At 41.8% G+C, this 25,291-nt stretch overlaps 1 protein-coding gene across 5 annotated transcripts in view; it reads left to right on the forward strand.

Annotated features, from left to right (window-relative positions):
* KHDRBS3 (KH RNA binding domain containing, signal transduction associated 3) overlaps window positions 1–25,291 on the forward strand; it is a 129,341-nt gene that overhangs the window by 44,222 nt on the left and 59,828 nt on the right. For 2 of the 5 annotated variants that reach the window (XR_015733454.1, XM_034434830.3), the window contains exons 2-3: window positions 6,772–6,890; window positions 23,299–23,415. Coding sequence is in view for 3 of the 5 variants with exons in the window: in XM_034434830.3 (XP_034290721.1) it covers window positions 6,772–6,890; window positions 23,299–23,415 (236 nt within the window). In the remaining 2 variants the exon portion in view is untranslated. Of the gene's footprint in view, window positions 1–6,771; window positions 6,891–21,591; window positions 23,416–25,291 lie in introns of those variants that run through there. The other 3 variants (XR_015733453.1, XM_087890913.1, XM_087890914.1) reach the window with 2 other exon arrangements.

Here is a 25,291-nt window from a genome sequence, read left to right on the forward strand (position 1 = left end):
TCTTCTGCTTGAGCAGAGGATAGGACTACTAGACCTCCAAGGCCCCCTCCAACTGTGTTATTCTGTTTTACAAATAACTTGATAGGACCAATTTCTTAAGCTTCCCAGAGAAATAAGGGAGCCTAAATATTGTAATTAATTGGTGGTATAAATCATCATTCCGGTGTGTGAATTTCCAGCTTCTTCAATTTGCCTTCAATGTAGTTAATGCTGAGACTTACACAATAGAAAGGTTGATTGGCTGGAGAAGACTTCGTGGAAAGAATATGGATCCGGCAGCAGGGAAACCAAACTGAAAGAGGACACAGATGAACCTCCAAGTGCTTCACCGACCCTCTAAAAGGATGCAAATTACCATCTGTCTGCAAGGAATTTAAATCCTTTCTCCATTATCTTGTCAGAATTAAAGAAGCTTGGATGAGAAGTGAAACGTCTTCAAAAGAAAACAACAACAACAAGAAAGTCCAGTTGCCTCCTGAAAAAGCACCTTTGGGACAAACTGAAAGAGCATGGAGAGCATCTTCATAAGATGAAGGTGGAAGACCTGATTGGATCTGATAGGGTGGGAGAAGTTAACTGAAAAGATTAAAAGAATCTCAGAAGAAAACTCTGTATTGCTGTAGAGAAAAACTATATGAACATGTTTATATGCACAACAGGAAGTCAACCTCGCTCACCTTAGTGGTGCAAAGCTGCTGCTTACTCATTGAGTAATTCATTGAGATTTTTCATATCCGTCCTCAATAAACAATATCTCATAATAAGAGTTTCATCATTGTAGCTTCTTGGACCTGAATTCAAATACTTCCAAACTTATTTTTTTTTCTTCATTATAGATTGTATGGTCCAGATTTGGCATTTATATTTTAAGTTCCTTCAATATTTACTTGTATAAACTACCTAGAATCCCAAGACGATTTCCCGATATAAACCAATCTTTTTTTCCCCATGTACACATAATTGCGTTTGAATTGGATTAAAGACTCAAGAGATATTTGTTAGATAGAAAAGGGTTGGGGGCAGGTTAATGCACTGTGAAAGCTCTTTGTATGAACTTTAAGCAGATGTTTAACTTATCCGCTACAAATCTTTGCAAAGAGAGAGGGGGAAAAAAGTAGCTTTACGAATCATTTGGGATGTGGAAATTAATGTCTTAAGCAAAACTTTCATTAGAGTAAAATGCTTTTCAGATTAAGGGAAACGCTGGGTTTGCATTTACTATATTAACAGAAAGGGCCCATAGAAGCTATAGAATGGAAATCTTTGTTACTATGCCTAGTTTGAATATTATGGCTCTGGTCTTCCATTCTTTGCCAAGCCCATGTGATAAAGCTAACCACTAAAGGGATTGCGGTTTCTCTACTTAAATGTTTACTAAAATCGGTGGTTCCGCTTTTTTTTATCTTGGTTATTGATGGAAACAATCTCTTGAAAGGCATCACTTTAATGCAGGCAAAGCTCTCTTGCATCGAGCATTAATAAAGATAGCAAGGCTCACATCGATGGGCCTTTCAGAAGAAGATTAATTCTTTGAGGTTATCAAAAGAAGTCATCTTTTTTTGATCCATTATCCAAATGCGCTCGGCGATACGGCGGTCCGCAATAGGGGTTTAGTAAAGAAACAATCCTGGCTTAGCCTATTGTGCTCTGCGTAAAATTCAGTAATTCCTTTATTTGACCTGAATTTCGAGGTATCGTGCCCATGATCTGGGAACACGGGGTTTTAATCCTTTAGCATTATAAAAAGACCTTAATCACACACTCTTCTATTATTTCTGAGCTAGGAGACTACATCGGAACACAAAGCTTCCTAGAAGTGCAGGATGTAATCTAGCGATTAAAGAAGGCAAATCCTACTCATTCGACTTTGGAAATCTGATTAGATTCCCCCTTGTTGGTCTAGCCCTGTTCTATCTACAACTCCATCGGTGTGCTGCCCATGAAAATAGTCCACTGGGGACTTTGGGTGTTGCATTGATATCATCCGGTTTCTCTGAAAGCAGGGATGAATGTGAAAGGTACAATGCCTTCTTGCGTTGATTTTGTGATAGTAAAGAGCCAACCTGTGTGTCTGGATTCTTCAGGTAGTGAGAAGGAGGAACTGATGAGCTATACATTTCAACTTTTACAGACTTTGAGTACATGTAGTCCTTCTACAGTTGAGCCCTAAATTTAGGTTGTTAAGTGAGAAATTGGTTAAGTGAATCTTGCCCCATTTTACGACTCTTCTTGCCACATTACTTAAGCAAATTGTTAAATGAGTTGTTAAATTAGTAATTCAGTTGTTAAGTGAATCAGGTTTCCCCATTGACTTGGCTTGTCAAAAGGTCGCAGAAGGTGCTCCCACTCGGACACTGCAAACGGTCATAAATGTGAATCGGCATCCAAATTTTAATCATGTGACGATGGAGATGCTGCAAGGGTCACCAGCGAAAAATGGTCATTACGTCACTTTTTTTCAATGCCGTTGTAACTTCAAACTGTCACTAACTGAATTGTTGTAAGTCGAGGACTACCTGTAGTTTGTAACTTTCAGGTTGCAATTCTCTTCTCTTTTAGGATTTAACTGTTGACTACAGTATTAATAAAACGGTAGCTGCTCTTTATGGCTGTTTAGAGCAACTTGGTGTAGTTTGGGATTCGCGAACCAACTTCAAAGAGTTCAAATATTTTTGTCGGATGAAACCTTGAAAAATCTCACAGGTAGCCCTGGACTTGATAACCATTCATTTAGTGACCATTCAAAATGTCAACGGCGCTGAGTAAAGTTACTTAGTACTTGTCCTTAAGCTTATGACCATCACAGCATCCCCATGAGCACATGATCAAAAATTCAGGCACTGTAATTAACAACTGGCCTGTAATTAACAATGGTTGGAAGCATCCTGCGATCATTGTTTACAGGGTGGATTTGATTTAAATCGAGTTGATTTAAATCACAATTTAAATCACAATTTAAATCACTAGTAAAAAGGCTTGATTTAAATCAACTCGATTTAAAATCATAATTTTTAAAGAGCAACTGTCATCTCTGCTACTCCTTTGACCCACTGTTGACTCACGGATAGTCCCAGGGTTGCAGAATATACAGCCTCATGCTACATAACTAAGCTCCATGTCATGCTGAATAAACTAAATTATTTATGTATCTTAAATAGAAAACTATCTTACGATAGAGTTTTACCCCAAAAGTTTTTTTATTAAAATAAATTCGATAAAAATCAAAAAAATCAGATTTAAATTAAAAAAATCTGATTTTTTTGATTTTTTTAAAAAAATCATTGATTTTTATCCACCCTGATTGTTTATGACTTTCCTACAGGCTCCCATGAAGAAAAGTCAGTGGGGGACATTGTATTTAGAACAGAACAGAATAACAGAGTTGGACGGGATCTTTTTTTTTTTTTTTTTTTAAATTTGATTTATATGCCGCCCTTCTCCGGAGACTCAGGGCGGCTTACAGTGCGTTAAGCAATAGCCTTCATACTTTTGTATATTTATACAAAGTCAGCTTATTGCCCCCACAAACTGGGTCCTCATTTCACCTACCTTAGAAAGGATGGAAGGCTGAGTCAACCTTGAGCCTTGGCGAGATTCGAACCAGCAGTAAATTGCAGGCAGCTGTGTTAATAACAGGGTGCTTTAAACCACTGTAGTACCAAGGCTCTTATCTTGTAGGTCATCTAGTCCAACTTCCCTGCCTAGCAGGGAATGCCTACACCATTTCTGACAAATCGCAGTATAGTCTCTTCAAAGCTTCCAGTGATGAAGCTCCCACAACTTCCGAAGGCAACTTCTGTTCCATTGGTAAATTGTTCTCACTGTCAGAAAATTTCTTCTTATTTCTTGGTTGAATCTCTCCTTGACCATTTTCCATCCATTGTTCCTTGTCTGGCCTATAAGTAGTCCTCAATTTAAAACCATTTGTTAGTGACAGATACCTCAAAGATACAGCGGTACTGAAAAATGTGACGTGTGATTGGTCTTCGGACTTAGAATCATTGCAACATTCCCCTGGTCACATGATCAACATTCAACAAGCACGCATTTATGATGATTGCAGCATTTTCTGGGTTCATGCGATCACTATTTGTGACTTTTCCGACAAACCTCCGGCAAGCAATCAATGGGGAATCATTGGACTTGCTTAACATTCACATAATTCACTTAAAACCTATAGTGTTTCACTCAAAGCAAAACAAAGATAAAATCTGATGTGACTCACATAATAGATATTATGCGAGCCACGGTGGCGCAGTGGTTAGAGAGCGGTACTGCAGGCTACTTCTGCTGACTGCTGGCTGCCTGCAATTTGACAGTTTGAATCTCACCAGGCTCAAGATTGACTCAGCCTTCCATCCTTCCTCGGTGGGTAAAATGAGGACCCAGACTCATGCTGACTCTGTAAACTGCTTAGAGAGGGCTGTAAATCACTATGAAGCGGTATATAAGTCTAAGTGCTATTGCTATTGCTTGCTAAGCAATTCTACTCCCAGTACTCAAGGAATACTCGAGGAATTCCTACTCAAGGAATAACTTTAGCTTGTCTGTAGCTTGATTAGGATATTGTTTCCTGCTTGTTAGTTCATGGATTAGGGTGTTGTTTACTGTTTGATTCTTTGTCTGGTGTTAATCCTGGTGTTAATCCTTGCTTATCTGGGTGTTGATTGCTAGCAAAGAGATTTCTGGTCTCCATGTTTCTTTTTTAGTTCCATAAAAATTAACTTGATAATGAGTCGAACAGCTGGAGTTTGCATTTCTGGCTTGTCACTTTATTTTTATTTGTATACACGCCTGTTCTATTTTTAAAGTATGGCTCTTTATTAAATAAATTAGAGGTGCCTGACTTCATTTTAGGAGAAAGTGACTGTTATGCCAACAAATTCAAAGCTTGAAACAAGTAGCTGATAAAACTTTACCCTGTGATTATTATTATTTTTTTTGCTTCATATTTTTAGACCACTCCAAAGTTTTTCTGCCCGGCCGTTTTATAGAACGTTTGAAAAAAAATATTTGTATAAAAGCACGTAACACTTCAAAACTTGTATGATCATTCCAAGCTATATATATATGGCAGTCTGTAGCATTAAAGGAAGAGATTAGCTATGTGTGGATGCCCATTGGTACAAAATGCACGTCTGAAGCTGCTTTCCTTAAATGGAATTCTGTGTTTTAGATAAACGTGAGGAAGACATTTGAGAATGAAGGTGCATATATGTGTCCCAGGATAATGTTGCAGGATCCAAACTTGGTCAGTTACCTAGGTCCAGAGATTTTGTCTTCCAAGCTTTCGGATTCATGCTGGAGCCCATCTTCAGAGAGAGGTTTCTTGAAGATGGCCATCAGCACGAGTCTGAAAGCTCAGAAGACAAAACCTCTGTGATCCCGGTAATCAACCCAGATTGGATCCTGCAAGACTTATGAGTTTCAATAAAGGACAGGGAATAAATGGAATAAGACAGGGGTGTCAAACTCAAGGCCTGGGGCCTGGATCCAGCCCACGGGGTGCTTAGATCTGGCCCGAGTGGCTGCCCTGGAAATGGCGAAGTACTGGCCCGTGGTGCCTTTGCCAGCAAAAACTGAGCTCAGGAGGGCCGTGAGTGCTCGAGCCACCACAAGAGCCCTGACATGAGTGACGTTGAGCTGGCCACACCCACCCTGGCCATGCCCACCTGGCCCCCTGAGATCAAATAGAATCCTGATGTGGCCCTCAATGAAATTGAGTTTGACACCCGTGGAATAAGGCATATCCAGTGCTGGATTCAGCCGGTTCACAACGGTTCAAGCGAACTGATTGTTAAATTACCCATCCGCCACTGTCAAAGTGGATCCTGGGTGCTGTGCTACGCTGCAATGGAGAAACGGGCAACGAAGCAGATGGTGTGAGGGAAGGAGAAGGCCGCTTTCCCTCTTTCTTCTCCCTGCTCGTCGTCCTTCCCTCCCAACAGCCACTCTGTTGCCTGTTTCTCTAGCGCAGTGCAGTGCACTTTGATAGCCACGGTAGGGGGAGTAATTTAACAACCAGTTTGCCCAGGGCCAGTTTGGCCATCACAGGAGGCTCATCCCGCATGTATGTCGGAAGTAGAAGACGGGGATGAGCCATGCCTCCCCTGACAGCCAACCTGAATCTAGGGAAACAGGTTGTTAAATTATTTGAATCCCACCACTGGGCATATCTTTAGGCAAGAGTTAATTATGCTTCATAAAAAAATGCTTCGTTTCCTAGAGTAGAAGAGGGGGAAAAAATAGAATCGGGCAAAGCAAAAACAGAACACCCTAATTAAATCAGGAGCCTCGAGCCAAGCTCTCGAGTTGCCAATACTGTGTTTCCCCGAAAATAAGACATCCCCTGATAGTAAGCCCAGTTGAGCTTTTGGATGCGTGCATTAAAATAAGCCCCCCCCTGAAAATAAGCCCTCCCCGAAAATATTTAAACGCATGTGCAGCCGGTCCCCGCCATTTCCTCTGGTTAGGGTTAAGGAGACAGCTGGAAATCAGGTAAGACGGCAAGAGGAGCCCCGTCTTGCTCCACGCGCCCCAAAATAATAAGACCGCCCCGAAAATAAGGCCAAACGCTTATTTTGCGGTTCAAAAATATATAAGACAGGGAAACACGGTATGTTTCTTGGGCTGGATCTGATGTTATGGAAGTGGAAGCCTTGGGTGGAAAATAAATTGCCCTAATGAAGTCTTGGCTGTTTTAAATGGAGATATGTTTGCTGCGGTTTAGGAAAGCTCATTCTAAAACAAGTTTTGCATTTCCTGTTACAGAAATCGATAAGTTCCAGAAAGGAGAAGGCAAAGAAGAAGAAAAATACATCGATGTAGTGATTAATAAAAATATGAAACTGGGACAAAAAGTATTAATTCCAGTAAAGCAATTTCCTAAGGTGAGTTCAATGCATACACAAACAGATTAGCTGTTGGTTCAGGTCATTGTGTTTGATACAGTGCACTGCAACTCTACAGATTTTCAGATTTGACAGTGTAGCTTGAAAGAATCATGCAATCTTTTCACAAATATTAGGAAAGATAGATTGTTTTATTTATTTATTTTTTTAAAAAAATATTACCTGGGTATATTCACTAATTAGTTAAATCAGATAATAATTGATAGTTAATACTATGTAGTAATAAAACGTTCATTACAAACCAATGCAAATGAACACTTTTTCTGATTGCACAAAACATTGTTGAAAAAGGACTGTAGTAGTAGAAGAAGGGTGAAATTCTGAATAGTTTTTTGAATCTTTGTGTTTTGTGAATCCCTCCCCTTTTTTAGATCAGTTTTTTTAATACTTTAGGCATATATGATTTGTACAACAATGAATATATCTGAATGAGTTAACTTCTCTCCCCAAAGTCCCAATGCTTGATCAATAAATAAGGTCATTCTTAAAAATCATCAAAATAGTTGAACAGTAGACAATAGAATAACAGAGTTGGAAGGGACCTTGGAGGTCTTCTAGTCCAACCCCCTGCTTAGGCAGGAAACCCTACACCACTTCAGACAAATGGTTATCCAACATCATCTTAAAAACTTCCCGTGTTGGAGCATTCACAACTTCTGGAGGCAACTTGTTCCACTGATGAATTGTTCTAACTGTCAATTAATCTAAATTTCTCCTTAGTTCTAGGTAGTTCTTCTCTCCTTGAGTAGTTTCCACCCATTGCTTCTTGTCCTGCCCTCAGGTGCTTTGGAGAATAGCTTGACTCCTTCTTCTTTGTGGCAACCCCTGAGATATTGAAACATTGCTATCAAGTCTCCCCTAGTCCTCCTTTTCACTAAACTAGACATACTCAGTTCCTGCAACTGTTCTTCATATGTTTTAGCCTCTCATCCCCTAATCATCTTTGTGGCTCTTCTCTGCACTCTTTCTACAGTCTCAACATCTTTTTTTACATCGTGGCGACCAAAACTGAATCCAGTATTCCAAGTGTGGCCTTACCAAGGCATTATAACCGTGTCATTCCAAGAGCTGTTAAGACTCTGTTTCGGTTTTTGGTATTTTCTCTTTTGTAAGACCATGCAATTTGTCTATTTAGTTTGTCTATTTGAATTATTTAGTTTTGTCATTTATTTCTTCAATTTCTTTAGCTGTCCATCTCAGTCAAGGATTCTCAATTCAAAAAAATATATATTACAATCAAAATCCAGGTGGTCTTCAATTTATAACAGTTCATTTAGTGACCGTTTGAAGTTACAACAGCACTGAGAAAAGCAACTTATGACCATTTTTCACACTTATGACCGTTGCAGCATTCCCATTGTCAGGTATTCAGATGCTTGACGAGTGGTTCATATCTATGACGGTTGCAGTATTCCAGGTTTATGGGATCCCCTTTGGTGATCTTCTGACAAGCAGTGTCAACGGGGAAGCCAGATTCCCTTAACAACCATGTAACTACGGTGATTCACTTAACAACCGTGGCAGGAAAAGTTGGGAAAATGGGCAAAACTCATTTAATTTAGCAAATTTCTCACTTGGCAAGATAAATTTCTGGGCTCAATTGTGGTCATATGTCAAGGATTACCTGTACTAGAAACATTTTAAAATGATAAAAACAATGGAAATGTCCAAAGTAAATGCTATTTTATTTTACTAATCAGTACTGCTCTTCTATGTACCTTGACTTCCATAAGATGTTACCTGTATTGGTATTTCAAAGGAGAGAGAGAGGGAGAGGGAGAGAAGGAGAGAGAGAGAGAGAGAGAGAAGGAGAGAGAGAGAGATCTACTAACTAAAGTTGTGGTATTAGTTATTATATTTTTGAACAGGTGATACAGTACCTGAAGCAGGATTAATAGGTATGTGCAAAACTTAATCTTCTGAGAATTGAATGTTACAGAGAACTGATCTGACCATTTGGGGAAATCTGAATTTCCAGGATTTTTGAGAAACAAAGCATTCGTGCCGTTTCAGACTGTGGGTTGCTTCTGCTTTGGAGGATTAAATCCAGAAAAACAACAGATAGTTCTTGACTTCTGACCGGTTGCTTAGCAACCATTTGGAGTTACGAAGGACACCTCCAGAAGTTACTTACAATCAGGTTCTGAAGTTCCAACAGTTGCATATCCCACTGTTGGTCATAGGACTATTTTTGGGGAGCTTGGCAAGTAGCTCAACTTTACAGGTGGTTGAAGCATTCCATGGTCATGTTGCTGTAATTTATTATGCTTTTTTACTGGATTCTGGCCTTTTCAGCTGGTTTCTGGCCCCAAAAAGGTCTATGGGAATACATGGATTTGCTTAATGACCATGGCAAAAAAAAGAGTCATAACATTGGATTTGGTCATGTGGGGGCTGTAACTTACGACCTTCATAACTTAATTGACAGAAATCTGGGTCGCATTATGGTTATGAATCAAGGGCTACCTGTACAAGAAATCCTTCAGAACATTGTCATCAGCATAGGATGGTCGATCCCTGCACATCCCTTTTCCTGCTAGAAAATAAATTAAATGGTGATTTGAATTAAGAATGTAGACAGGTATTTAATCCTGATGGTTATGTATGCAGTAGCACGGTTTTTGACACTTCTGACAGATGTTTCCAGCCATACCTCAGAATGCCCTTAATTACATTTCTGTTCTAGTTTAAATATAACCAAACAGCTGAAGATGGCTGATCCATGTGTGTGTGTGTGTGTGTGTGTGTGTGTGTATGCCTTTTTATAAAAGGAAGAGTTTGAGATTTTTAAAAAGAATTTGTTGGCTTGTAGCAATAAGAATCCTATTCAATTCAGAATAGGGTTGGAAGGGACCTTGGGAGGTCTTTTAGTCCAGTGGTCACCAACTGGTGGTCCGTGAACCACTGGTGGTCCGCAAAAAATTTTTTGGTGGTCTGCAGAAAAATTATTTGCATTTTTTATATTGCACTAAATCAGGGGTCCTCAGACTACAGCCCCTGGGCCGGATACGTGCAGTGAACGCTTGTGTTGCTGTAGAGATTCTCACCCTTCGGGGTCTTTCTGTGTTGGTCAGAGGGGGCAGAAATTCCGACTTGGGGTCTGCTTCAGCCTCCTGGTGCGGGACTTTGGGTGAAAGCTGGAAGGAAGTGCTACTGATGGCGAAGAGTCAGAGGGCCTTGTTCCAGTGGGACTGCCTCACGGCCTGGAACTGGCTGACCATCTCAGCCCCCTGAGCCTCCAGGCACCGGTATCTGGCCTTGCACTCCCGCAGGTCTTCCCTCTGCTTGGAAAGCCTATGTTTGTAGTCCTCAATGAGGTGCTTCTGCTGAGCCTCCTTCTTGGTCAGATCCAATTCGAACTGAGCCAGCTGTTTTGCCAACTCTTTCTCATGGTGGCTGCTTAACTCCAACAACTGCTGCCTATTGGGGCCCAAAGGAGCCCGAACGGGGAGGCGAGGAGTGGTTGGGAGGGGAGGGGCAAGTAGAGGCTGTTGAGGCGCCCCTCGACATGAGTGACATTGAGTTGGCCATGCCCACTCAGTCACATGACCACCTAGCCACGCCCACCCAGCTGGTCATTAGACAGATCATATTAGTGGTCCGCGGGATTTAAAATTATGAATTTAGTGGTCCCTGAGGTCCGAAAGGTTGGTGATCCCTGTTCTAGTCCAACCCCCTGCTCAAATTGCCAACGATCACAGCTTATTTTACCAATAGCAAAGGGAAGGCTGGTTCAGTCACAACAATTAATTGTACCGTGACACACTAGCCACAATGCTGCTGTTCTTCGGGAGGACTCAAGGGAGCAGCGTGTTCTGTCCCCGTACCACGCACACACCCAACCAGCCAGCCGAGGGTTAAATAAACTCTTCAAACACTCAACGTCAGTGATAAGGAACTTGGCAGCAACTCCGTGGCTGCCTGCCAACAACTTTTACTCCGATAACACAGACAAAAATACACACAGTTTAAATAGTCCAGTTTGTAATTAAATCCACAGCAAATAGGCGTTGTGTCCAAAGGTGCAAAGTGACTCGCCAGAGATTAGCTTTGTCCGTCACAGAGTCCAAATGGCCACCACACTCCCTTTTATAGCCTGTGGGGTGTGGTCCAGTGACTCAGCTTAATCTCTGGCACGCCTCCTTTTCTGCTGCGCCCACTTGTCTCTCCGATGCTGGCGGGGTCCAACCACAATGTTTCTTTGTCACTATCCGACGGCTCGAAACACCTGGCTCCTGGCCAGTCTCTTCTCCTTTGGGAGACACCTGAGGCATTGCCAGAGAGGAGGGTCCTGGAGAGGGAGGCCTGGCCGCCTCCTCTCCTTCATGTTCGGAGCCTTCTTCCTCTGATAAGATAGGCTGGGAGGACGGAGCCACAACACAGCGTCTGTTGCTGTGTAACTTCAAAATTTGGGGTGGAGTGGGGTGGAAACGGCTTTCTAAATTGCTTGCATCAAGTAACAAAACTAGAGTTTAATATTTCCTAATTGATACTTTGGGTCAGTCTGCCATGCTCAGTCTTCAGATTTATATCTTAAAGTAGCTGCTTGACATTGCGAAATAGATTTCTTGCATGGTTTACTGTAAATGAGTAATTCCTCGTTTTACAAATGCACTGCAGATTTATTTATCCTGCTTTCCCTTAATAGCGTACCTCGCCGAGTATTTCAGGCCCTTCGGTTACTGCAAAAAGAAGCCTTGCAATCATTAAATCATGACAGGATTTGGATTGTATTGACCACTGTTCCATTAAACTGAAAACTAGATCTTTATGTATGTTAACTATGGAGCGCATTTCAAGCAATGATCGTTTCTAATAAAGTGAGGGAATTGTTGACAAGGCATTACGGATGTCTGGAGGTGTTGTTTTTTTTTAAGTATTCTTACTAAATGAGGCTGAATCTATACAATAAAGTTTAATAGCAGTTCCCCTACTCCCTTCCCAGTAACCGTCATGGCTTTCTCAAAGATTAAAAGTTTGCAAATACTGCTGAATTTTTCCTGTTCTCCCTATAAATTGCCCAAGTCCCATGTTAGCTTCAATTATGACTACCTAGATCTGTAGTGCTCAACATTTTCTTCACCATGAACCACCTTTAAATATCTTTTGTGGCCATCGACCACCAAAACTTAACTCAAGATTTAAATCATAACATTTCTTCAAGCCCTTGTGGACCCCCTGTGACAACATCACGTCCTCCTCACTGAGATCCATAGGCCACAGGTTGAAAACCACAGCCCAGATTATCAATTAAGAGGCAGCTTTGACCTCCTTCAGTTTGGTTGGGCTTTTTCTCTCATAATTCCCAGCGAACCTAGCTAGTTCCCAGATTGGGGGAGGAAGTTGTGTGACGAATTCAGAGTTTAAATCATTGATGAATACACTGGTCTACAAGGAGAAAGCCTCGGAAATGAAAGTAGTTTAATTTGTCCAGAATTGGATCACTAATAAAGGAAAATTAAGTCCAGAGTATTAATTGGTTCCAATTTCCAAGATAAGAGCTTCAGGTCAAAATTGCATCCAACTAATTAAAAATTATGAGGGGTGTGTGCTATTATTCTCCATAATTTTTCTGCAAAATGTGATATGGCAATGAGAATGGTGCCACAGCAATCATTATAAATTTATCTTTTTATTGATTCCAATAACATAACTTTCCGTGCATTTACTGGTTTTTCATGTAACATTTTCCTGATTTTTGCATGAAAATTGACAAGCTCTAACCTCAGATTAAAAGACAAGGTTCAATCTTTATTCGGTATCTAAACTGGGCTTTTTGGCTTTTCTCTTGTGGACTGCACCCTTGGGGAGATTCCAGCAGTAATCGGCAAGCATGGATGGACTCCATTTCCCTTGGTATCTTTTCTCCATGCCTGCCGATATCCTGGTGGAATCTCCCCATGCTCATCACTCACTGCCTTACAGTTCAAAGGGAAACAGTCCAAATGCGAGTGTAAGGAGTGAATTTTCAGTGGCATGTTTGCACCAAGTGCTTTATAGGACCTAAGCAAATTCTCCACGTGTTTTTCCTAGTCATCTGCCTTGTTGTTCCCAAACTGAAGATAAATTTATACACTTCCATGTGGTACCATTTTCATTGTTCTACTATACTTCGTTGAGAAGTTACGAGGGATCATGGTCATTAGATACCTCTCTCTCTCGTAGCCAAATATATCCGCCTGTGTATAAATCTTTATTGTGAAATATGTTGAAAACTTTAACCAACCAGCACCTTCATCACCTGTTTTAGCATAGAATAACAGAGTTGGAAGGGATCTTGGAGGTCTTCTAGTCCAACCCCCTGCTTAGGCAGGAAACCCTGCAACACTTCAGACAAATGGTTATCCAACATCTTCTTTAAAACTTCCAGTGTTGGAGCATTCACAACTTCTGGAGGCAAGTTGTTCCATTGATTGATTGTTCTCACTGTCAGGAAATTTCTCCTTAATTCTAAGTTGCTTCTCTCCTTGATTAGTTTCCACCCATTGCTTCTTGTCCTGCCCTCAGGTGCTTTGGAGAATAGCTTAACTCCCTCTTCTTTGTGGCAGTCCCTGAGATATCAGAACACTTTTCTAATTCATCTAATCAAAATACGTAAAATTAACATATTTTATCTCAGAGGTTGATAATTTCCCAAAATTTGTAGACCAGTGATATAAATAGTTTTGGGAGAAGTGTCTCTAGCTTTATTTCCTCCATTGTGAGCTCTTTGTATTGTCTCCGTCCTGTTTGTTCCTTAGCTAGTTAAACGACGATAAGCATCTTCTCTTTTTGTTAAAACAAACTAAATCAAATCCAGGGTCTAAGGAGCAAATGCATTTCTCCAGATAGCAGTTTGTAACGTCTTTAAGTCATCCAACCAAAGTAATAACAACGTGCCAAAGTAATAACAATGAATTTGGGGCTTCAATCATTTTAGCGAGATCTGAATGATGGCGTCAAGATGTTATTAGTCACGATAGCGGAGAATATGGCCTCAGAATGAACAAATTTGCGGAAATTGATCTCTCCCAATGAAACTTTGCATACAAATCAGAGGGAAAATAGCTAGTTGATGGCTGCATGTTCCCTCTACCACGTCTGGTTCTATAAAACTTTTAAGAGGCGTGTACAACTGTATGTCACAATATTTACAGCAGTAACAATGGTGGTAAACAGTATTTCTTACGTATCAGAGATTGTCCCTCAATATGTTGTCGCCCATTGGGCTTTTGTTAAATCACTAGGATTATCTTGCCCCTCGAATTCCCTAGGGATGTTCCACTCAAGGGTTAACCAGTCCTGATTTTACTAAACTTGCCAACGAGAGAAAATTGAGAAGGGATGTTCATCCCAAAGGTGCTTTTCCAAAAGGCAACTGGACTTTCTTGGGGGGTTTTTTCCCCCCTTGAAAATGTTTTGCTTCTCATTCAAGGAGCTTCTTCAGTTCTGACATCAGATGTAACCAAAAAACAACAACAACAACAAGAAGAACAAAGTACAATTGCCTTTTGGGAAAGCACTTTTGGGACACCCATGATTATTGAGAATCTTCCTAGAAGACAAAGGACGCTGTATTTATACACCTAGGTTGAGTTCCAATCTGCCTTACCTGAATCACAATTTAAATACTAATTAAATTATTATTTATTAGGGTTGTGTAAAGCATTGGGGACCGATGCTTCATGGAAAAGTTGAAGCATCCTTCTGAATTTGCTCTTTATAACGCTTAGATACTGCGTCCTTTTGACAGTTTGGAATGACCGTGCCTGTCTAGATGTGGACTAGATTGCTGTCTTAGGTGGAACTGCTAAGACTCCTCAAGTAGCCCCTTGAAATAAATGGATAGGATAGGATTGGATTGGATTTTTTATTGGCCAAGTGTGATTGGACACACAAGGAATTTGTCTTGGTGCATACGCTCTCAGTGTACATAAAAGAAACATTCGTCAAGAATCATATGGTACAAGACTTAATGATAGTCATAGGGAACAAGTAAGCAATCAAATGAGTGGTGAAATGTAAAATTTATTACTACTGGTTCTGTGGGCGTGGCTTGGTGGTGGTGGGGTAATGTGACTGGGTGGACATGGCCACCTTTTTTTTTTTTTACTTTTAAAAGCATTTTTTCTACAACCTTAAGAGGTTGCAGAAAAAAAATGCTTTTAGAAGCCTCTGACGATCCGGCAACTCAGCTGGAATCTCCAGAGGCTTTTAAAGGCATTTGTTTTTTTCTGCAATCTCTTCGGCCGAAGAGGTTGCAGAAAAAAATGCTTTTAGACGCCTCTGACGATCCCAGCTGAGCCGCGCGATCATCAGAGACTTTTTTTAACTTTTAAAAGCATTTTTTTCAGCCGAAGAGGTTGTAGAAAAAATGCTTTTAAAAGTTAAAAAAAAAGCCTCTGATGATCGCTTGGCTCAGCTAGGCATGGGGGGAGGGGCAGGGATTTTTGCTACTGGTTCTCCGAACCACCCGCCGCCATCGCTACCGGATCAGGTGATCTGGTCCAAACCAGGAGCATTTCACCCCTGAATCAAATCCTATTAGGAAATGGTCAATATAAATCTTAAGGATACCAGCAACATTACAGTCATACAGTCATAAGTGGGAGGAGATGTGGGAGGAGTGGGAGGAAATATCAGGTAGAGTTATGACCACAATTGAGCCCAACATTTCTGTTGCTAAGCAAGAGAGTTGTTAAGTGAGTTTTGCCCCATTTTAATGACCTTTCTTGCCACAGTGCTTAAGGGCCTTCCCTGCAGTTGGTAAGTTATTATCATGGTTGTGAAGCCAACCTGGCTTCCCCATTGACTTGGCCTGTTAGAGGGTCGCAAAAGGTGATCACAGAAATATCACTCTACATTGGAAGAAATGGATTTAGAGTGGTACGGTGGCCTAGAGGTGGAGCTCTCACCTCACAATCAAGAGGCGGTGAGTTCGATCCTAGGTAGAGACAGATATTTCTCTCTCTGGGCACAATGAGAATATATCTGCTGAACAAAGCTCCGCGTTGGCAACAGGAAAGGCATCCGGTCATTAAACGCTCTACTAGCTCCATTCAGTTGGCCAGACTCCACCCTGCAAGGGATGATGGGGTCATTAAATGATGATGATGATTGGAAGAAATGGAATTGCAACAATGGGTAGGTATCAGGTTCAGATTTGACCAAAGGGTAAAGAAAACGACTATAAGGATACGATGAATATTTTTGGAATTCTCACATCTGTCATATAATCTTGGGGGGTTTTTTTGGTGTATTATTGCCATGCCTATCAAATGTGCCATTGGATCATTTCTTCAGGGCTGTTGTAAATGCACTTCCCTGACTCACTTAGCACCACTGTTTAAAAAAAAAAAAAAATCCCTGATTTATTTCAGAAGAAGGAATTAGTCTTCTGCAATGACAGCTAAGCTTGCTCAGAATGTCTACATTATGTGACTGTCAAAGGTTTCTTTGAAAATTTAGCTCAACGTGACTGTAAGCCAGTGTGAAACATTATATAATGCTTGCAAGCATTTGAGTTTCTAAGAACTCTGAACCAAACGTGGGAATTGATTGAGTTCCAGGAAAAGAAAGGCGGAAGACAGGATGAAAAAAAAAACCGGATGGTTCAAACTCTGCTCAGGATGTAATACAATTCTTGGGTGAAATGTAAGATAATTTCCTGATTTGCAGTTACATCTTGAATTTCCAAATACAACAATGTAATTTTAGATATTGTTGTCATATTCAATTGCACTATAGAGGAAATATAATAGTCTGCGTTCTACCTTGTTTTCTGAAAATGTAAAATTCATCTGATAAAGTCTTCAACCTCTGTGAATAACAGCAGAAGGGAGAGATCAACTCAGCAGTCCATTTGGTTAGAAGACCAGGGATAATTTTAAGGTGTACTAGAAAATAATGAATCACATAAATAAGGCAAGACACTTTATATAGAGAGAGGGAGATAGAGCCTACCAGCACAGGTGGTCTTTCTTTATAAAAAGGTAAAGATAAAGGTTCCCCTCGCACCTATGTGCTAGTCGTTCCTGACTCTAGGGGACAGTGCTCATCTCGGTTTCAAAGCCAAAGAGCCAGCGCTGTCCGAAGACATCTCCATGGTCATGTGGCCAGCATGACTAAATGCCAAAATCGCACGGAACGCTGTTACCTTCCCACCAAAGGTGATCCCTATTTTTCTACTTGCATTTGTTATATGCTTTCGAACTGCTAGGTTGGCAGAAGCTGGGACGAGTAACGGGAGCTCACCCCGTTATGCGGCACTAGGGATCCGAACCGCTGAACTGCCAAACCTTTCGAACAACAAGCTCAGCGTCTTAACCACTGAGCCACTGCGTCCCTATATTTATAGGTTTTTACAATAAAATCTACGGTGCCTTCAGCACTATTTCATTAGAGGTAATCCTCGATTTATGGCCACAATTCAGCCCCAGATTTCTGTTGCTAAGCGAGACAATTAAGTGAGTTTTGCCCCCTTTTACAACATTTCTTGCCACAGTTGTTAAGTGAGCCACTGCCATTCTTGAAGTTAGTAACGCGGTTGTTAAGTGAATCTAGCTTCCCCTTTGACGTTGCTTGACGGAAGGTTGCAACAGGTGCTCACGTGGCCCCGGGACACCACAACCGTCATAAATACAAGTTAGTTGCCATGCATCTGAATTTTGATCATCTGAACATGGGGAGGCTGCCGTGGTCATAAGTGTGGAAAACAGTTACAAGTCACATTTTTCAGCGCCGTTGTAAATTGGAACAGTACCTGAGCGAATTCGTTTAAGTTGAGGATGATCTGTATCGATTTCTAAAATCCAGAGGCCCCTCAACAATCTGTCTCAAAGATTGTTCAAATCCGTTGTAGCATCTCACATAATCTTTTGCATCTGTTGGAGTTCTATCTACCTACCAACCCAATTTGAAAAATAGCAATAGCACGTAGACTTTTATACCGCTTCACAGTGCTTTACAGCCCTCTCTAAACGGTTTACAGAGTCAGCATATTGCTCCCAACAGTCTGGGTCCTCATTTTACCCACCGAGGAAGGATGGAAGGCTTGAGTCAACCTTGAGCCTGGTGAGACTCGATCTGCCAAACTGCAGGCAGCCGGCAATCAGCAGAAATAGCCTGCAGTACCGTGCTCTACCCACTGCGCCACCGCATTCTTTTAGCGTAAAGTTAGCATAACCCTTTATCTCTGGGTACTATTGGCTAAAAGGAAACAACACCCAGGAAAAGCAAGTGGAATAACTCTTAATTTTACTTCCTCTCATTAAGTGCTTGACCTGCTGCTGATTCTTTTCTGGCTTTCCCTTCCCAACTTTGACAGCAAAGGCTCTGTTGAGTTTTTTGGCTCAGCCTTCCCTAATCTATTGCCCTCCAAATGAGTTGTTGGACTGCAATTGGCAGAATACATTGGAAAGAAGCCAGGATTTTTTTTAAAAAATGAGCAACCTGACTGTAGGCTGATCTGAGGGGAAGAGAATGTATTTTTTGACCACTTTTACGCTGCCGAGAATCCCGCAATCAACAGAGAATCCCCCAATCGGTATTATTGGGGGAAAGAAAGATGCTTTAACAATGTCTCTCTCCAGATCTTCCCTGAGCCAGAATTGTTTTAACTTCCTCTTTCCATCCTGGTAGCTCCCTAGTCAGCGTTCCTGAGAAAAGTTGCTGTTTCTGTGCTACGGCTAGCTACAAAAAAATATGGCTATCTTGAGACAGAGGGGAATTAATAATAATAATTAGCACAGGGAAAGAATGATCACCATGATGCTATGAAATATCTCTTGGCTTCCTTTCCTTTCCCCCCCTTCCCCCCTCCCTCTCTTTTTCTCTCTCTCTCCACAAACTGAGTCTGGGTGGCTTACAACATTTAATGCAATAAAACCATACAAATACAGGCAATCCTTGGCTTATAACACTTCATTTAGAGGCCGTTCAAAGTTACAACAGCACTGGAAAAAAAACGACTTACAACCATTTTTCACGCTTGTGACTGTTGCAGCAACCCCATAGTCACGTGATCAAAATTCAGACGCTTGGCCAACTGACTCATATTTATGACAGTTGCAGTGTCCTGGAGTCGCATGATCCCCCTGTCAGGCTCCAAGTAATGCATCCATTACAAATACACCCATTGCTTTTCCTCAAAGACCAAATTTCTTTAGATACATCATCTTGGTGTTACTGGCGAAAAGCCAGTACTGAAGTTCCCGGGCTTTTCACCCCAATATAAGTTTCAGTTTCTCAAGTTCCCAAAACAAACTGTCACATTGTCCAACCAAGATGGGAACTGGTTGCTTGGCGACTTCTCCGGTCAACCAGCTGTTGGAATGTGGTTGACTCATCGGCTAGGAATGATGTTTTGACTGAAGGCTCTATTCTCCTTCAGCCTCAAACTGTGTCAAACTGAATTCATGTCAAATACCCAATGATACAAACAATTCCACACCCCAATCAAATTCAGGCTTGACACCCCTTTTGCAACCTTCTCATAAGCAAAGTCAATGGGGAAATCAGATTCACTTAACCACGGTACCAAGTTAACAACTGCAGTGATTTACTTAACAGCTGTGGCAAGGAAAGTCATAAAGTGAGGCAAAACTCACTTAAGAAATGTCTTAAGACAAATGCCTTAGCAATTTGGACCTCCATTGTGATCATAAATTGAGGACTACCTGTACATATATCTAATACCAATAGCAATAAGACTTATATACTGCTTCATTGTGCTTTTACAGCCCTAAGCAGTTTACAGAATCAGCATATCGCCCCTAACAATCTGGGTCTTCATTTTACTCACCTTGGAAGGATGGAAAGCTGAGTCAACCTTGAGCCTGATGAGACTTGAACTGCTGGCAGTCAGCAGAATTAGCCTGCAATACTGCATTCTAACCACTGTGCCACCATGGCTCTTCCAAATACAAATGCAACTCAGCAGTTATACATGTTCATGCTAAGGTACAGTCTGACACAGGAGTTTCCTACATTTAAACATTTTCCCAGTTATGGGCTACAGGACCAAGAACTACAGGAAACCGACAAAATGGTAAGGCAAACTTGGATGCAGTGATTGCCATCTAAGAATTTTAACTGGACAGGTTTCTCCAACTCCGTAACAGTCAATCCAATAGAAATTCTGCAGGCGTTCGAAAGGCAAAAAAAGAACAATAAATTCCAAAGCTCTGAGTAATCTCTGGGGCTCCTTCTGAGCCAGCCCAAAAGAGCTGAAATAATCTGTCCAAAGAACATGAATGCTACATCTTACACTGCATCACTGGTACTTTTGCCATCTTCCATTCATCAAAAGGCCATTCAGTCCTCAAGGGGACTATTTTTTCTCCTCAAGAGAGCACTTATTTTTAGGTTTTATCTCTTGAGGGTCAGATTAGAGACAGATTGCCTTCCCATTGCTGGAAAACATCTCGGCTGGTTCTGTCAAGTCTTGTCTTGTTTTGCCCTAGAATGTCAATGTCATCTCTTGTCAATCTCTGCCCATTCCCAGTAGAGATGAGCTTTTTTGGTGTCTAAACTAGAGAGGTCCAATCTTGACAACTTTAAGACTTGTGGACTTGAACTTCCAGAATTCCCCAACCACCTGTGAACAACCCTGATCTAGACCTTGCCTTTCTCTGACTTGTCATCGGATACTTTGTGAGATAAAGGGAGAAAATGGATCAGTAGAAATTTCATCCATACCTTAAGCAATGCCTCAGATAGAAAGTCCATACAGAGAGTGGTAAGGACAGCTGAGAAGATCATAGGAAGCTGACTTCCCGTTATTCAGGGATACTACATATAAGCGCTATGCACTTAGAGCTCAAAGCATTTTCAGAGACCCCATACACCCACTTTACGGTCTGTTTCTGTTGCTCCCCTCTGGGAGGAGAATTTCAAAGTATTTCTAGCAGGACTACCAGATTCTGGAACAGCTTTATGCTTTACGCCATCTGTCTAGTAAATTCACAAGATTCGTTTTTCTCACCATGTACACGTATACACCCGAAATAGACTGTGTCGTTTCTCCATGTCAGGGGTGTCAAACTCAGTTTCATGGAGGGCAACATCAGGGTTGTGTTTGACCTCAGGGGGCCAGAATAGGTGTGGCCAGCTCGACCGGGGGTGGGGGTGTGTGGGCTGTGGTGATCTGAGCACTCTGCCAGCAAAAACGGCCTCCCAAGCTCCGTTTTCAGCTGCGACTGCTTTTGGCAACCCTCTGCCAGCTAAAACGGAGCTCAGGAGGGCTGCATGTGGCCCTCCTGAGTTCCGTTTTCACTGGCAGAGGCACTGCGAGTCGGTCCTTTGCCGTTTCCAGGGTGGCCCGGCGGGTGCTTAGATCTGTTCCCGATTCTAGAGGGTGGTGCTCATCTCCGTTTCAAAGCCAAAGAGCTAGACGTCTCGGTAGTCATGTGGCCGGCATGATTAAAACACCAAAGGCACACAGACCGCTGTTACTTTCCTACCACAGGTGGCCCCTATTTTTCTACTTGCATTTTTTACGTCGTGTTTAAGTAGTGGATGTTGGAGGTGGTGACCCTTTGAGAGCGGTACGCGACGAAATTTCATTTTAATGCCTGTCGATTAGTGTACATTCAAAGTGACAATGAAGTTATTCTAAGTCATGGCTTCTTGTCTGCCCCCGGAAGCAAAGACCATTTGAATCCAGATGAGCTTTACTTGAGAAGATTTCCATCGCTTGAGCATTCATAAGTTGCAGAGGCCTGATTCCATGTGGCCTCTTGGACCATTATAAATAGTCCTCGACTCAAAGCTGGTTGCTTAGCAACCATTTAAGTTACGATCTCTCTGAAAAGGGTGGACTTATGACCCAGATGCAAGGTTCCAACCATCTCTTATCGATACCTGTAACAGTGATCATACAACTGGGTGGGTTATATGATCATTTTATAAACATTACAGCTTACGGCTATAATGAGCAACGGTCCATATACTGTCGTACCTCAAGGACTGTCCTATTCTCCGCTTTTAGAATTGGTCTTTCAAATGTGGAGGATTTTTTTTGTTTTTTACAAAAAAATGGTTTAATATGTCTGACAACTACCACACTTTTGTTTAGAAGAATTACTGGTTGAGCATTTCTTCCAGTTGATGCAACCATTTTGGCCACGCTTCATGAACACCTTACAGATCCCTGGGTGCTCAGGAGGGTTTCCCAAGGAACTTTCTAGAGAATGTAGAAGGAAGAGATAGAAAAGTCTGCCCTTTTTAAAATCTTTGAGCTCACCATTCACGGAATCTAATCCTTTGCAGGTAGTCCTCCATCTACAACCATTCGTTCAGTGAAGGTACAACAGCACTAAAAAAGTGACTTACGACAATTTTTCACACTTAACGACCGTTGCAGCATTCCCCCTTGTCACGTGATCAAAATTTGGACACCTGGCAACTGGCATACATTTATTTATTGGTTCGATTTATATGCCGCCCTTTTCCGGAGACTCAGGGCGGCTTACAATGCGTTAAGCAATAGCTTTCATACTTTTGTATATACCTGCTTAATAGGGCTTTCAGCCCCCCCCCCCAGCGGTGTTCTTTTTTATACAAAGTCAGCTTATTGCCCCCACAAACCGGGTCCTCATTTTACCTATCTCAAAAGGATGGAAGGCTGAGTCAACCTTAAGCCTGGTGAGATTTGAACTTGCAGTAATTGCAGGCAGCTGGTGTTACTTAACAGCACTTTAGTCTGCTGCGCTACCAAGGCTCTTATGATGCTTGCAGTGTCCTGGGATCGTGTGATCACTTTTTTGGGACCTTCTGACAAGGAAAGTCCCACTTTTTTGGGACCTTCTGACAAGGAAAGTCAATGAGAGAGGCAGACTTACTTAATAACTGTGTTATTTCCTTCACAACTGCAGTGTTTCATGTAACGAGTGTGGCAAGAAAGGTCATAAAATGGGGCAAAACTCAACAGCTGTCTTGCTTAGTGACATAAACTTTGGGCTCAGTTGTGGTCCTAAGATGAGGCCTCCCCTGATCTGATTTCCACTGTAATGGATTAACTCGATGGGTATCATTTTATTATTTTTGACTGACTTGGAGCTCCACATTTTTTCAGATCCCTATAAAATATTTTGTGCCTTTTTCACTTCTTATGTCCCTTTGTGTTACCCGAGAACTTTTTTTTAATGTAGAGAAAGCTGCCAGCAGCAAAAGTGCTAACATTATGGTAATAATTTTTTTCTCTCTTCCTCCTTTCACTCGTCCTCAGCAGCAGCAAAATTTACAGCTTAATGTGTTTCTTTATTTCCCAGAAATAGACAAGTGCTGTTTTCAGCAGCATTTTTTTTATTTTATCCCCGGCACGAATCTTAAGTCAAGCTTACAGCTTCTCTTAGCACTGTGGGTAGATACTTTATTGGTTTTTATTGTTGCTTATTTTGTCTTTCAGTTCAACTTTGTGGGGAAACTTTTGGGCCCGCGCGGCAATTCTCTGAAGCGTTTGCAAGAGGAGACATTGACAAAAATGTCCATATTGGGAAAAGGATCCATGAGGGATAAAGCAAAGGTAAAATTGCTGGCTGAAGATCATTAGTGTGCACTGTACTGCTGTGTGTGTGTGTGTCTTTCCTCACCAATCCTAGGGTAGCCTGGGGAGAATTAAAGCAAACACAAGTCAAGGTGTACATAATGACCTATCCCGATTTGCATTCTGCGTGCATTTTGCTCTTCCCACCATGCATCCCTTGCCTCGGAGAACATTCAGGTTTTTTGCATGCCTTTTGAGGATAGTTGGAATGGACTGTTGACTGCCCAAACTAGCCTCCAAATTCCTCCTCATGAACACCACCATGGTACAGGCACTCGATTTCACCTTTATTTCGCTTAGGCAGCAGGCTTGGTTTAGTGGTTAAGGTAGATTAGAAATCGGGAGGTGGTGAGCTGTAGTCCACCTTAGGCATGAAAGCCAGCTGGGTGACTTTGGGCCAATCACCAGGAGATGGTGAGTTCTAGTCCCACCTTAGGCCTGAAAGCCTCTGGGTGTTCTGTCCCCAACCACACGCACACACACCAACAGACGTTCAGGAGTTAAAGACCAAACCAGCCGGCAAAATCCTTTTCCTTATGATAACGGAACTTGGCAACAACCTAGTGGCTGCCTGCCAAGAGTTTATTATTTACGAAGAGGAGAGATAACTTCTCCCCACTTCTGGTACATCAAAAGAAACAGCTCAATAATTACAGAGTCAATCAAGTCCAGAGATAATCCAGCAAAGTCTATAGCAAAAAGTCCGGCAATGCAGAATGGCGTGGAAGCTTTCAGCTTTGTTCGTCACAAGGCTTGACTGGCCACCACACTCCCTTTTATATCCTGTGGGGTGTGGTCCAGTGACTCAGCCTAATTTCGGGCACGCCTTCTGTTGCGCGCGCTTATCTCTGCGACACTGGCATGGATCCAGCCAAGACTCATTCTCCTCATCACTGTCCATCTGCGTGGATGTGCTTGGCCCCGGCCCTATCTCTTGCCCTTCGGCGGACACCGAAGGCATTGCCAGAGAGGAGGGTCCTGGAGAGGGAGGCCTTGCCAACTCCTCTCCTTCACTCTCGGAGTCCTCTCCTGCCGATGACACAGGCTCAGGTAACAGAGCCACAACACTGGGTGACCTTGGTCCAATCACCAGGAGATGGTGAGTTCTAGTCCCACCTTAGGCCTGAAAGCCTCTGGGTGACCTTGGATTTAGTGGAGTAACAAAGATACTCGTTTTGTGGCAGTGGAAATATAGCTTGCTGATGCAGTATTTCTTAACCTTGGCAATTGGACTTCAGCTCCAAGAATTCTCCAGGCAGCTTGCTGGGAACTGAGACCCACACATGGTAAAGTTGCCAAGTTGAAGTTGAAAAAAAACACTGGAATACATAATATGTGTTCTGTTTTCATTCAATGAATCAATATTCTGCCTACACAATGGGAAGTCTCATCAATTACATTCAGTGAGGTCAGGACTTAATACTGTCTCTAAAAACTGAGCTCTAATGTGTTTTTTCCGTTTCTGTTTTTGTATTTGTTTCCCTTATACTTCTGTATGTAAAACAAGGAAATAAAAAAACCCACATTTGCCTCTCTTTGTCAAGAGTTCCATTTAGATTATGATTAATCAAACTGTCTAGCACAGGTCTTGATTATCTCTGCTCTTCTACGTCTTCTTTTATTATGTAGATTATTATGTAGATTGAAAATTCTGAGCAAATCAGACCAGGATTGCATATTCATAGAATCATAAAATAACAGAGTTGGCAGGGACCCTGGAGGTCTTCTAGTCCAACCCCCTGCTTAGGCAGGAAACCCTACACCACTTCAGACAAATGGTTATCCAACATCTTCTTAAAAACTTCCAGTGTTGGAGCATTCACAACTTCTGGCTGGGACGGCCTCCTGCAACCCT

This window comes from Pantherophis guttatus, chromosome 3, assembly GCF_059756535.1.
Source record: "Pantherophis guttatus breed Tessera chromosome 3, ASM5975653v1, whole genome shotgun sequence".
Lineage (NCBI taxonomy): Eukaryota > Metazoa > Chordata > Lepidosauria > Squamata > Colubridae > Pantherophis > Pantherophis guttatus.